Source organism: Periplaneta americana, chromosome 2 (genome assembly GCF_040183065.1).
Source record: "Periplaneta americana isolate PAMFEO1 chromosome 2, P.americana_PAMFEO1_priV1, whole genome shotgun sequence".
NCBI classification, from domain to species: Eukaryota; Metazoa; Arthropoda; class Insecta; order Blattodea; family Blattidae; genus Periplaneta; species Periplaneta americana.
In genome coordinates this window covers 19,293,161-19,308,683 of record NC_091118.1, presented here as the reverse complement: position 1 = coordinate 19,308,683, position 15,523 = coordinate 19,293,161, and the positions used below count along the sequence as shown (strand labels likewise).

Sequence of the window (15,523 nt, the reverse complement as noted above, 5' to 3'; positions counted from 1 at the left end):
TGTGCGATTCATTATAGCCTCGTAACATTAAGTGAATTGCCAGTTTAAGGAAAAAACAAATTAATAATAATAATAATAATAATAATAATAATAATAGAGCAGTTTGGACTTTTTTCATTGCAAGTTATCAAAAATATATGTACCAGTACACACAATGTTTCGAAGAGTGGATCTCTCTTCACCTTCAGGTGAAAAGGAACCTACTCTGGGAATTGTTACAAACAGCTAACCTGTCTGATTAATCCAAGTAGGTTTCACCTGAAGACGAAGAGAGATCCACTCTTCGAAACGTTGTGTGGTTATATATTTTTGACAACTAGCTATGAAAAAAGTCCAAACTGCTCAATTACTGAACAATTCACTGTTGCTCTACCCCTCATTTAGATCAATAATAATAATAATAATAATAATAATAATAATAATAATAATAATAATAATAATAATAATAATAATAATATGGCGTGGCTCAGTTGGTTAAGGCGCTTGCCTGCCAGTCTGAAGTTGCGCTCGGGCGCGGGTTCGATTCCCGCTTGGGCTGATTATCTGGTTGGGTTTTTCCGAGGTTTTCCCCAACCGTAAGGTGAATGCCAGGTAATCTACGGCGAATCCTCAGCCTCCTCTCGCTATCATCAATCTCAACGACGCTAAATAATCTCGTAGTTGATACAGCGTCGTTAAATAACCAACTAAAATAATAATAATAATAATAATAATAATAATTTATTGCTAGAACAAAGATACAATCCGTGGCGCTACAGCCCACAAGGGGCCAAGATCAACCAGCTGGCTGCTGGCCTCACGGCCACATGCCAAAGCAGAGGTGGACGATCATCCAACCAGAATGGAGGTATCGTGCGGTTATAGCTGGTTTGCGTAACCGGATTTCACTACCTATCGTAGCTCCCCAAGTGCATCATGATGCTGGGTAGGCACCGCTCCCATACACTGGCCGAAATTTCATGGGAAAATTTCTTCCCCCATGAGGACTCGAACCAGCGCGCATTCCATAACGCAAGTCCTAGGCAGGATGCCTTAGACCACGACACCACAGCACGGGACAGAACAAAGATACATATTTTTTAATACAAAAATCACTCTAGTACCCCCAGAAACAATACATACTCATGCTCATGAACTTGGTACATTCATTACTGTCATTATATTAACATTTAATCAGACTGAAATTGATGATATTTCCTGGAAAATTACAATTTAATGGGTCCAGTATCCATCCATAGTATACTCCATGGCTGCATAGAATACGAAGCTTAAACACAAACTGGTTTTCATTTGATATATGCAGCTGCTGTTCTAACGCAAAATTGAACAATTTTCATTAAGGAATAACAGTGATATCATGTGCAACAGTGTAATCCAGAAAATTACAATCGTACTAATGCCGCTGTCAGTGCTGCCATATTTAGCAATAAATAAAATGATGAGGCTCAACAGGGTATTAAGACAAATATTTTTTTGTTACTTAATACAGCCAGAGCACCCAATGTATTATGATGGCAGATGTAAATGCCTACATACTGGGGAAATGGGAGAATCCTCGAAAAATGCTCATCTGTGACACTGTCCATTGCTGCAAGTTTCAGTATGAATTTTTCATATGAAATATCACAGGTCAGGCAGGGAACTCGAACACAGGCTGCCTGCATGACAGGCCAAAAATCTGACCATTCAACCACCATAGTGTTTAAGAAATACCTTTCTTGTGTAAGAAATATGACAGATAAGGAAACAGTTAAAATAAAAGGGAGTATGCTTTATTGATTATGGAATCATAACAGTACATTATGCAACGAGCCTATAATGGTAGTAATTAAGACGCGAGTATGTTTGTTTATGAAATGAGCGCAAGCGAGTTTCATAATTTTCATACGAGCATCTTAATTACCATTATAGGCAAGTTTCATACGACTTTTTATGCTCGACCATATTTCTAACTTGAAATTATTCATAAGTATTCATGTTATGGTTATGTGAGGAGCGGAACTGACCTGAATTGTGAGATGTGCGCAGACGCGAAAGTATTGATTTTTTCCGAGGCACGAATGTCATTGAACTTGATATAATCTAGAGAATAACATGAACATTAGTCTTGATATAACCTGGAAATTGATTTAGAATTGAAAAACGAGATGACAAATTGAATTTATTTGAATATTATTTACAATTAACGCTAATTATTATAGTAACAGAACATAATCTTCTGCGACAGTATTGGATTTCCAGCCTCCGTCACTTTTCGCTAATTGTCTTTCGATTGCTTATCCGAGAATAATCGATACTTGCGGTTTTATAATGGTACAATGGTGATTTCTCGTTGGCTGAACAACTGAATTATAATGAATAGGTGTACTTTAATGAGGTGCATTAAAGGGCTACTACCAGGAGTATAATTACTACATTTCGGCATGGTCGAGCATAAAAACAAAAAAAAGGTATGCTGTAATTACTTACAATTGAGAGCGATTCCTCCTCTTCCCCATCTGTGTATTTATTGTTGTCTTCATGAGTCAATGCATGTTGTTGAAGTTGTTTCAAATATACATAACTCTTATTACAAGAGTTGCACTTATGACGCCTGTGAATAGCATAATGTTTACTAATACCACGTTGATGTCCAAAAATCTTTCCACAGATGTTGCATTTAATTCTACAACTCCGACTTTCTGAGTGTTGTTGCAAAGAGATGAATTCCGCAAAAGTCTCTCCACAAATATAGCATGCGTAATTCTTGCTATTTTCTTTGTGTGTGGATTTGTGTCTTTGAAGATTAACATGTCGCACAAAACTCTTCTCACATATATCACATTCAAAAGCCTTCACGTTTGTACGAGTCAATGTGTGTTTCTCCTCTTCCCCATTTGTGTATTTATTGTTGTTTTCATGACTCAATGTATGTTGTTGAAGTTGTTTGAAATATTTAAAACTCTTATTACAAGTGTTGCACTTATGATGCCTGTGAGTAGCATAGTGTTTAATAACACCACGTTGATGTCGAAAAATCTTTCCACAGATGTTGCATTTAATTCTACAACTCCGACTTTCTGAGTGTTGTTGCAAAGAGATAAATTCCGCAAAAGTCTCTCCACAAATATGGCATGCATAATTATTGCTATTTTCTTTGTGTGTGGATTTGTGTTTTTCAAGGTCAGCATGTTCCATGAAACTCTTCTCACATATATCACATTCAAAAGCCTTCACGTTTGCAGGAGTCTCCTCTTCCTCTTTTGTGTATTCATTGTCGTCCTCATGACTCAATGCATGTTGTTCAAGTTGTTTCAAATATATAAAACTCTTATTACAAGAGTTGCACTTATGACGCCTATGAGTAGCATAGTGTTTACTAACACCACGTTGATGTCCAAAAATCTTTCCACAGATGTTGCAATTAATTTTACAACTCCGACTTTCTGAGTGTTGTTGCAAAGAGATAAATTCCGCAAAAGTCTGTCCACAAATATAGCATGTGAAATTGTTGCTTTTATCTTTGTGCAAAGACTTGTGTCTTTGAAGGTTAAAATGTCGCGCGAAACTCTTCTCGCATATATCACATTGAAAAGGATTCACGTTTTTATGAATGAATGCGTGTTCTCGAAGTTGATGGTATCGTGGAAAAATCCTACTACAAGTGTCGCATTTGAAAGGCCCTTCAGGGGGTTTCTGTGGTTGATTTTGGTGATTGGTAACTCTTTTGTTAGAAAATATGATACTTATATATTTCTCAATCGAAGTGCTATCTGAACAAGTACTGTTCACATCTCTAAGTGCCTTATTCCTTTCTGCAGGTTGGCTTGTGGTGGGGTTGCATGCATCACTTTCTTCTTTGGGTCTCACATCGTGGGGATGCACCTGTAAAGGCCTGTAAATCAAAGGTAAGTAATGTATTTGTACCGAATTTGTATTTGTTACATACTACAGAACAAAATTAATACACAGAATAGATGTAGCGCACACCCGTCTAAGCAAGCTCGTGTCCAGGGCAGTTCATATAAATAATAATTTTCTACTGAAATACAATATAGTAATAAAAATTCAATAAAAATACAGAATTTCAATGCAATAATTAGGCCTACTACAGCTAAGAAAAGGATCACCTTTCTCTCTGCCTTAACATAAGAAAAACATAAGGATCCAACAACTCGAAACTGATGAAATTCTAAATATTGCAATACATGATGGCAAATGAAGATCATCCAACTGTTTAAATATTACCGGTACTACTGTTGACACGATTAAGTTTGGTCACTGTAATGTTTCTAATGTTTCTGATTTTATTTGTTCTACCGGCTTATACAAGGTATCTGATTCAAGCCATTCATAAATTGTTTTAGGCATCACGCACAACACAACTAGAGGTGGACACACAATTCTTTTCGTCGTTGGAATTCCCTAACTTGCAGCACTTGTATTTTACGATGAAACAGAGAAAAATTCTCTCCGGCACCGGGATTTGAACCCGGGTTTTCAGCTCTACATGCTGATGCTTTATCCACTAAGCCACACCGGATACCCATCTCGGTGTTGGACAGAATCCTCTCAGTATGTACTTCTGTACATTAATATAATATATATATATGTGTAAATCACTTCGTGATTTAAGATGGCGCTTATTCCGTCGGATCCCAGCCAACTAGTCACTCATAACGAGTGCACCTCAGCACATGTGTGGACTTCAGTCCTACGTTCATAGACATCTATGACGTAGTGCAGAGGGCGGCCACTAGAGGGAACCCAAGAGTTGGAACTTAAACTGAGATGATTCTGTCCGACGCCGGGGTGGTATCCGGTGTGGCTTAGTGGATAAAGCATCAGCACGTAGAGCTGAAAACCCGGGTTCAAATCCCGGTGCCGGAGAAAATTTTTCTCTGTTCCATTACTCTTTCACCGTATGACGACACAGAATATCTGCATGGAAATATCATATGTACTTCAGTACATTAATATAATACTTGTATTTTAGTTTTAGTAACGAATGGAAACAGCTAGAATAATACATAGACATAGGTTCAGTAGACTAATTGATACATTAACTCCTACAATGCACCTCAGTAAAGAAACAAACATTTATAATACGTGGATCTCTCGAGGATAGTTCACGGCTCTTAGCTAGAGTGATATTTTCGTATGAATGTTTTGACTACTGGAGAGGGTTCGATATTCGGTCCTTTCTTTCATACTCTTTAATTTCGAACTTCGATTCCAGATAATTCTAGAATATTGTGACAGCGACGTGAGATTCGAACTCACGACCAGCGTCCCACAAGAAAGCAGATCGCGCGGGCTTCACGGAGCACTGAGGGACGGCGCGCGGCGAGAGGGGAAAGGGCCTACCCGACGAGGGAGAGTGCGCGCGCGCAACTGCTGCGTACGGAAAAGGGGGGTCGGACCCTTCCGACTCTTCGAGAAGTGCGTCGAAGTGGAGATATCTAGATAATTCTCTGCACACCTGTAGAAATTTCTCGCAACTATGATTTCGCTATAAAAGAAGAAAAGCCAGCGAACTCGAGCAGTTTTCAGTTGATTAGTCAGCCAGTCAGTGAGAAAGCCACAGCAAGCAAGCCAGTCTTGTGTACCGGAGTTCCGACTCGAGTGTGCGTCCACAACTGTATCAGCATCCGAAGGCCTGAGTTCGAGTGCAGTGGACCGCAGTTGGAGGGACCTGAGTTCGAGTGCAGTGGACCGCAGTTGGAGGGACCTGAGTTCGAGTGCAGTGGACCGCAGTTGGAGGGACCTGAGTTCGAGTGCAGGGGACCGCAGTTGGAGGGACCTGAGTTCTAGTACAGTGAACTGTCTCTGAAGGTCTGTGGTTCGAGATACTGTGAACTCGAGTGACTTAGATAGAAGAACTGTGAACTGATAGTTCTGATTTGTAAATAGTGCTTTGTAAATATTAGTTAAGATTAACAGTTCATTGTTGTTCGTAGTAGTCCAAGTAAATTGTCATTGCCGTCAGTGGAGTGCTATAACGAATACTGTGTTGAGTGAAAATTCTATTGTTGACGAGAGCGTTTAAGGTGAATTGTAGAAAGGAATTATTGTTGGAAGAATAAAATCCTATTGTTGAGTTGAAATAAAATTCACATTGGTGTCAGAATCGGGACATTATCGACAATGGAGAACCTACAGGAGATCCTGCAAGCCATCGCAGAAATGAAAGCAGAAATGAACATGCACATTAGTGAAGTAAAAGATAACATGAACGACATGAACAGGCACATCAGTGAGGTTAAGAACGACATAAGTGATGTGAAAACGGAGATGAAAAGTGACATAAGTGAAGTGAAAACGGAGATGAAAAGTGACATAAGCGGAGTGAAAGATGACGTCACTACGCAAATTGAAAGCGTTTCGGCCCACGTAGATGGAATTGTCGCCATTGTGAAAGACGAATTTAAGGCCGATTTGGATAAACTAAACCAGAATTTTACAACTATAAACGAGACAGTAGCCGAGTTGAGACAGGATGTAGACCATTTCGATGGCAAAATCCGCGATCTCGAGCGTCGTCAAGAGCAGACGAGCGAGTTGCTGGACAAGACGAGTGAGATGATGGACAAATACGCTGAGGAAAACAAGCACATTCTCACGTTGGTGGATCGCCAGGCTAGAGAACATAAACAGATAGTTGCTGAGGAGGTTCGACGTGCCATGCAAGAAGCGGCCACAGAGTTGAGGACTCCATATAGTGGCCCTGCGGAACCATCGCCTTCAGCCAGACATTACAACGTCAAGACGCCGAAGTTCGACGGTACGACGTCTTGGGCGATATTCCGTCGCCAATTCGAGGCCACCGCTGCACATAATGGGTGGACGCCAGCGGAGAAGACTACCCAGCTGTTGACCGCGCTTCAAGGACAGGCGTCGGAGATTCTTCACAGCGTGCCGGAAGATGGGACAGCCGCTGAGATTATGGCGGCCTTGGAGGGACGTTATGGTGACCATCAACTTGCGGCAGCATTCAGGACCCAACTGAAAACGAGGGTCCAACAGTCAGGCGAGTCCCTGCAAGAATTTGCGATGGCGGTGGAACAACTGGCCCATAAGGCCCTCAGGGGCCTGCCTACTGACTTCATCGCTGGAGAGGCGGCCTACACCTTCGGCAGCGGAGTTCGAGACCCGGAAATAAGACAACAGCTACTCTTGGCAGAGCATCGCACCATCAACGCAGCTCTGACGGCGGCCCTCAGGATGGAGGCAGCAAAGTTGACGGCGAACGTCTCGACGTCGCACCGGATTAGGAGCGTCGCGGCGGCCGACGTCGAGGAGCGTCAGCCAAAATCACCCGAACGACGAAGACGAGGAGTGCCTACCTGCTGATCCTGCGGCGAACCTGGGCACTTCAGGAGGGACTGTGACCGATCTGGTCACAAACAGGAAAACTAAAAGGGGCCGATGCGACGAGGGGCACGTCGGCGCCGTCATCACCATCCCCTCGGCTGATCTTGAAGACGGTTAACAGAAGATGCGACGAAGGGCTGATTGCTGACGGATGGATAAGAGGCCGCCCATGCAGAGTACTGGTAGACACCGGGGCGTCGCTCACCATCGCCAGACCGGAAGTCGTGCGTGGCCTACCTGGGAGGACGCCGCTGCGCCGGTATGAACTACGTACTGCCTCAGGCGAGAACCTGCCCATCCAAAAAGAGGTTTTCCTGGATCTGACATTGGGAAAGAGGAGACTGGAGATGTGGGTGTTCGTCGCCAACATCACTGAAGACGTCATCCTGGGACTCGACGCCATGCGGTTCTTCGATGCAACGGTGGACGTAAGGCGCCGTATCCTGCGTTTTGGTCAGGATGAAGTGTTCCTGAGGGACGTCGAAGACCAACCCATGGGCAGCAGACTCACCTTGAAGAATCATGTGACAATCCCAGCAGGCTGCGAGATGGTGGTGACGGCAAGACTGGACGGACAACCTAAGAGAAACCTGCTCCTCGATTCGCAAACAACTCAGATAGATGGGGTTTATGTGGCCAGATCCCTACTCCCGAAGCAGAAGGTGGTACCGGTGAGGGTCCTGAATGTCACCAATCGGGACAAGGAGGTGCCTAGTGGAACTGTACTAGGTAGCATCGAGCCGGTGGTGTCTGTGACGTCTCTGGCAGATAACGAGGAGTGTCACCGACCACGTCCAGATCTAGACCCATCACTGAAAGAGCAGGCTCGAGAATTGGCGGAGAATTTAAACAAAAGAAAAAGAAGACAAGTCCACGATCTACTGACAGAATTTCAAGACGTGTTCAGTCTGTCTGAAAATGACTACGGGAGAACGGAGAAAGTTCAGCACCGCATCGACACCGGAAATGCTCGCCGAATCAGACAACCTCCTCGACGCGTCCCTCTAGCTAAACAGAGGGAGATTGACAGCCAACTGGAGGGAATGAAAGCAAGAGGGGTCATCGAGGAATCCGACAGCCCTTGGTCATCACCTGTGGTGCTGGTGAAGAAGAAGAATGGGGACCTGAGTTTCTGCGTGGACTACAGAAAACTGAATGACGTCACCAAGGAGGACTGCTTTCCCCTTCCACGAATTGACGGCGCCTTGGACACCCTGGCTGGAGCAGAGTGGTTCTCGACGTTGGATCTCAAGTCAGGATACTGGCAGGTGGCGCTACATCCTGAGGACAAGGAGAAAACGGCATTCTCTACAGGCCAGGGACTATGGCAGTTCACCGTTATGCTGTTCGGCCTCTGCAATGCCCCGGCTACAATCCAGAGACTAATGGAGTCCGTAATGAGAGGCCTGACATACGACACCTGTCTGCTGTACCTTGATGACGTCATCGTGGTGGGCAAGACTTTCGGCGAACAGCTGTTGAACCTGAGGAAAGTGTTCGAGAGACTGCGACAAGCCAGACTGAAGTTGAACCCGAAGAAATGTCATCTATTCCAGAAGAAGGTCAACTACTTGGGACACGTAGTAGGGACCAACGGAGTGGTCACGGACCCGGAGAAGCTACAAGCCGTCAGAGGATGGCCGAGACCGAGGGACAAGCAGGAGCTGCGCCGCTTTCTCGGCCTCTGCACTTATTACAGAAGGTTCGTAGCTGGGTACGCCAACATCGCTAAGCCTCTAACCCAGCTGACCGAGGAGAAACGACAATTCCAGTGGACAGACGAGGCGGAGTCATCCTTCCAGTCGCTGAAAGAGGCGCTCCGTACTGCTCCTGTACTGGGATATGCCATCCCTGGAAGGAAGTTCACGCTCGACACGGACGCTAGCAACGTAGGCATTGGCGGAGTACTCTCTCAGGAACAGGATGGGCAAGAGAGGGTGATTGCCTATTTCAGCCGAACACTATCCAAGGCTGAGAGAAACTACTGTGTGACGCGTAGAGAACTTCTTGCCATTGTGGAAGCCCTGAAGCACTTCCACAAATATTTGCATGCCAGGAATTCCATCTGAGGACAGACCATTCTGCACTCACCTGGCTATTGGGCTTCAAGAATCTGGAGGGGCAGACCGCCCATTGGGTTCAACGTCTGCAGGAGTACAACTTCACCTCGGAATACCGACAAGGGAAGAAACATTCCAACGCTGATGCCCTATCACGACGTCCGTGCCCGGATGGCTGCAAACACTTCCTGAAAGTGGAAGAGCGGGATGGCGCCCACGCAGTCCGAGCAATTGCCGCCCAGCCGAGCCCAGGATGGGATAACGCCGCCATAAGGAGGGAGCAGCTGGAGGACCCAAACATTGGACAGCTACTACGTGATGTGGAGTCCGGCCAGAGACCAGTATGGGCCGATATCGCCAACCGCAGCACCACTTACAAGAGCTACTGGGCCCAGTGGGAATCCTTCACTGTCAAGGACGGTATCCTGAAGAGGATTTGGGAGTCGGCCGATGGAAGGACCCGCATAGAACAACTTGTCCTGCCCAGGAGCAAGGTGAAGGAAGTGCTGGAGGAGACTCATGCTGGAGTGACTGGAGGCCACCTGGGAGCCAACAAGATGCTGGACAAGTTAAGACAGAGGTTCTATTGGTTGCATCAGAGAGCCGACACGGAACAATGGTGCCGAAGATGAGACACCAGTGCAGCCAGTCGCGGACCAAGGACACGCAGCAGGGGAGCCATGCAGCAGTACAACGTGGGAGCTCCTTTTGAGAGGATCGCCATCGACGTTGCTGGACCGTTCCCGGTCACGGATCGCGGGAACCGCTACCTGCTAGTCGCCATGGATTACTTCACAAAATGGCCAGAGGTGTACGCGATTCCCAACCAAGAGGCTTCGACGGTGGCCGACGCGCTGCTTGACAACTTCATCTGCCGATTCGGGGTGCCCCGGGAATTGCATAGCGATCAGGGGCGCAACTTCGAATCCAACCTGATGGGAGAATTGCTCGAGCGTCTGGGGGTGCATAAAACCAGGACCACTCCCCTCCACCCACAGTCCGACGGCATGGTGGAACGATACATGAAAACCGTGGAGGAGCACCTGCGGAAGGTGGTGTCCAACCATCAGCGAGACTGGGATGCCAGAGTTCCACTGTTCCTCTTGGCCTACAGAGCTTCGGTCCACGATACAACAGGGATGACACCGGCAAACATGGTCTTCGGGAGATAGCTGCGCCTGCCCTGTGATCTGCTGTTTGGCACGCCACCCAGCGCCGACCAGCCAGCGACTGACTATGTGGCAGAACTCACCGAGGAGTTGAATGGAGTTCACCAACTGGCCAGAGAGCACCTCAAGATGGCCAGCGACAGGATGAAGGTGCGCTACGACAGATTAGCCAACTCTGCAGGATTCCAGGAGGGCGACCTGGTGTGGCTGTATCGACCTACCAGGACCAAAGGGAAATCACCAAAGCTGCAGCGTGCCTGGGATGGACCATACTGCGTGGTGACCCGGATCAACGACGTGGTGTACCGCATCCAGCGACAACCTCGAGGGAAGATGATGGTGGTGCATCTGGACCGATTAGCAGCCTACCAAGGGACTGCCCGGGACGAGCAGCCCTAAGGAGGGAGCAATGTGACAGCGACGTGAGATTCGAACTCACGACCAGCGTCCCACAAGAAAGCAGATCGCGCGGGCTTCACGGAGCACTGAGGGACGGCGCGCGGCGAGAGGGGAAAGGGCCTACCCGACGAGGGAGAGTGCGCACGCGCAACTGCTGCGTACGGAAAAGGGGGGTCGGACTCTCCCGACTCTTCGAGAAGTGCGTCGAAGTGGAGATATCCAGATAATTCTCTGCACACCTGTAGAAATTTCTCGCAACTATGATTTCGCTATAAAAGAAGAAAAGCCAGCGAACTCGAGCAGTTTTCAGTTGATTAGTCAGCCAGTCAGTGAGAAAGCCACAGCAAGCAAGCCAGTCTTGTGTACTGGAGTTCGACTCGAGTGTGCGTCCGCAACTGTATCAGCATCCGAAGGCCTGAGTTCGAGTGCAGTGGACCGCAGTTGGAGGGACCTGAGTTCGAGTGCAGTGGACCGCAGTTGGAGGGACCTGAGTTCGAGTGCAGGGGACCGCAGTTGGAGGGACCTGAGTTCGAGTACAGTGAACTGTCTCTGAAGGTCTGTGGTTCGAGATACTGTGAACTCGAGTGACTTAGATAGAAGAACTGTGAACTGAGAACTGATAGTTCTGATTTGTAAATAGTGCTTTGTAAATATTAGTTAAGATTAACAGTTCATTGTTGTTCGTAGTAGTCCAAGTAAATTGTCATTGCCGTCAGTGGAGTGCTATAACGAATACTGTGTTGAGTGAAAATTCTATTGTTGACGAGAGCGTTTAAGGCGAATTGTAGAAAGAAATTATTGTTGGAAGAATAAAATCCTATTGTTGAGTTGAAATAAAAATCACAATATTATATATTCATGTTTCTAGCTGCTTAAATAAATTTTGAACAAAGTGATACGGCTTAATGTAAGTACTTCATTACACAAAAAGTTTTCATGTGCCATTCTCGTCTTATACTACAGAAAGAATAAATAGATGGGTTTTTGGTTTGATATGCAAATGGCTCACCTTTGTGTCACTCTGCTCGAATGTTAGTTATTGACAAGTGCTCGTCTGTAATATTACCGTGCTACAGTTTGTTCGCAAATACAGTATATCTCATAATAATAATAATAATAATAATAATAATAATAATAATAATAATAATAATAATAATAATAATAATAAACAGTATTTTTAAATACCAATCATCCAAGTACTGTAATTGCTATCACGTCTCAGTCATACCCTGATACCAGAAGCCATACTTAAGGTGTTATTTATCAAATTCACTGTTTCTTGAAAGAACAGTGAGGACATTAAAAGTATCGTATCATCAACACAGTCAGTCACTGTCAAGACCTGTGACGTTTCTTTACAATCGGTCCAGATAATTTGTGCAGAAGGGAGGAGAATAAAAAAAAATGATTATCCTGTGACGCCATTTTTTTTGTCCCCAAACAAGAAGGTAGAACATAAGAAGCCTGTTACTGATAACAACGATTTCCATCATACATATTTCCTTAAATATACACTTGTGATGATATAAATAATTTATATAATGTGTATAGCACCTAAAATTAATTTTGTAAATTATATTGGTAAATTTATGTACCGGTATGTATTAATTTAAAAAATACGCGGACAGATGTATATAATACGGAATTTTACATTTAAATTAATAATACAGTATTTTTTTTTTCTTTTAGATATTGTAACATTTCATTTTATAATCTATTCAGCTGTTTATTTAAGACATTAACAATGGAAAATTATTTCATTATTTAGATCGTTATTTAGACCATTATTAAGTTAATTTAATTTTCTTAGCAATTTTTCACAGAATAAGGTAATTTTTTTAATTTGTATGTTAATTATATCTCTGTCAAATGGAGTATTATATTGTACTTCATATTCTTTACTGCTGAATTTTTAGAAGCACCAGTATTAGTTACAATTAGATAATAGTATATTACGATACCGGTACAAATTTGGGAAGTGCTTTTTACGAAGTCGAGGGAAAGTTTGAAAAATGAGCACAGAGAGTTTTTCAATTTCCAAGATTTTGTAATGCACTTTGCAAACGTACTGTATAACATTTTTGCACGATATTTTTAAAATTGCAAATACAATATAGTTTGCATTAAAAATTTAGAGCAGTATTATTCCAAAGCCTTCCCAAACTGCACTGTAATAGTAACTAAGTAACAATAAGTGCACTTTAATGGGCCTATTTCAGTATACTTTTATATTATGAAGAATGGTTTCCCTAGCAACAAGTGTCTGTGTGGGAATTCTAACTTTCAAGGTCTAACAGCAATAGCTGTAAATACAGCAAAAAACACGATCGTGCAAAAATATATTACGTTTGGGGATAAATTATTAGCATCATAAAATGAAATATTATTTAATAGGTTGTCAATAATACATTAACTTGTGTAGATATAGCTGTGACTGGCGACTTTCTTATGGATTTTTTTTCATTGGTATAGGCTATTTAACACTTCTTGTATTTAATTGTTGCTGGATTGCAATAATATAGACGCGTAAACAAATTTAGACCGAATGAAACTCACTGCATAGAATCAGAAGAGTGCTGAGTGCATAATTTATAAAATGATGTTTTGTATTATAAGTCTTGTGTTATTTGATTTTTATTAAGCTAAGCCATTCGTAAATGTGCTTTCATTACAAACTCGTTCATGTTATAATAATATATACATATTCCACACACAGTAAAAAATACATTAATTTTTTGTGCTTTAATTTTGAATTTTATCATGATTCATAAAGTTGGTAAGTATATAAACATTATTTAGTGTTTACTATTTCAACACAATATTCTGAAAATACATAAATACAAAATATTTGTGTGTAATACTAAATATTTGATTTGTATTAGATTTACATTACATTTTATTACATCTGCGAAATATTATAAATGATAATATTGAGTAAATAACATAGGCCCTATTTGTAATTACTAAAAATCACATTATTTTATTTTTTAAGTTTTCTTATAGTGCAAAACGTATGTATGTATGTGTATCTAATGCCCACTTCACTTGCGTGATTCGGGTTCCGCATACTGCGGATAGATGACAGGACTGTGACCCATTTTAAAGTTGCACATCACTTCAGCTGGCCACATTATGCATGATGTGTATCTGTGAAGAGTTATGTCATATGCTAGGTTGAGTGTATGCGTAGGGAATGGGTGAGGATGATGATGAAGTCGAGGAAGGAAGAAGGGGAAACCCGGTGCCGGCACGTAGCCTACTCCTGTCAAATAGCACTAAGGGGGCCACCAGGCTTAACATCCCCGTCCAACGGACAAATCACTATCAACAGTGATATAGGTCTTCTCTTCTTCTCTTCATATGCACTGCAGAGAGATTTGGGATTTAACCCAGGCATATTGGTGCACAATCTAGTGATTAGAAGTTGTGCACCGCCATCTCTCCTAGTCCCGAGGTAAAAATTTTACATGAAAACTTCTGATCCCGCTGGGAATCGAACCCGGGCTGGATAGTCTAGAGGCAGATGCGTTACCACAGAGCTAACTCAGTGGACAGTGCAAAACGTGTGAATGGAGGAGAAAGTTATTCCGTTTGTTATTATTGTTAAGCATATTTCATTAGAAACAGGACATTTTCCACAGAAGGACTTACAACCTATATAGGCTATATTTTTAATACTGATTTCCAGGTCATGTTTTTTCCAACAATATTTAAGTTCTATTTTAAGTACTGGAGATCATTCCTCATCCCACATATCAATGTCCCAAATGCTGAATTTCGTAAGTTTTTTTTTTTTTTTTTTTTAAGAAGACAAACTACGTAAGGTTTATAACTTTGCTTCTTACAACACAATTGAAACAAGGAAATGAAAAATGTATGTGATACTTACATCTCTGACAAGCTACTTTCCTTCTTCATGTCTAGAATCACGTCCACTTTCATACTATGCAAATTCCATGATGCTTCCTAAAGAAGAAAAATGTTACTGAGATTAAGTAAATATAACAGGTACTTCATCTCACCAAAAAAATTGTAATCTTGTAAAATCTTGATTTGTTCCAAATCTTATAGCTTCAATGCTAATGTAAGATTTATGGAATAAATACAACAAATGAAATGAAAAAAAAAAAAAGAAACACAAATGTTTCATAAAAGTATAAGAACACTTTAAAAATTGTACTCTGAAATATTTGTAAACATGTATAAGGTGTTACGAAAAAAACACCAGCAATATATCTACATGGTGTGTGGATAAGCTTCAGGGCTTCTACCACGTTGTCTTGGTGAAGATGGCCACAACACAGCGGTCGAAACGTCAGCCAATAACACCAAGACAACGCGGTAGAAGCCCTGAAGCTTATCCACACACCATGTACACCAGCCGCGGAAGCCTACGCGAACAATATATCTACATGTTGTTTTTGTAAAGAGGAAAGGTTTCTGCCAAACATACATTCAGTTTGCTACTGATACTGTCACAAATGGCGGATACTTCAATTTTAACACAAAACTGAGTAACATATCAATTCACTAACAACTCTA

General features: G+C 42.8%; 1 protein-coding gene across 1 annotated transcript in view; it reads right to left on the bottom strand.

Annotated features, from left to right (window-relative positions):
- Positions 1-15,523, bottom strand: part of LOC138715000 (zinc finger protein 493-like) — a 37,300-nt gene that overhangs the window by 16,434 nt on the left and 5,343 nt on the right. The window contains exons 2-3 of the mRNA XM_069847372.1: positions 14,871-14,947; positions 2,470-3,874 (exon numbers count right to left, since the gene is read on the bottom strand). Of these exons, the coding sequence (XP_069703473.1) occupies positions 2,470-3,874; positions 14,871-14,923 (1,458 nt within the window). The 5' untranslated portion in view covers positions 14,924-14,947. The remainder of the gene's footprint in view (positions 1-2,469; positions 3,875-14,870; positions 14,948-15,523) is intronic.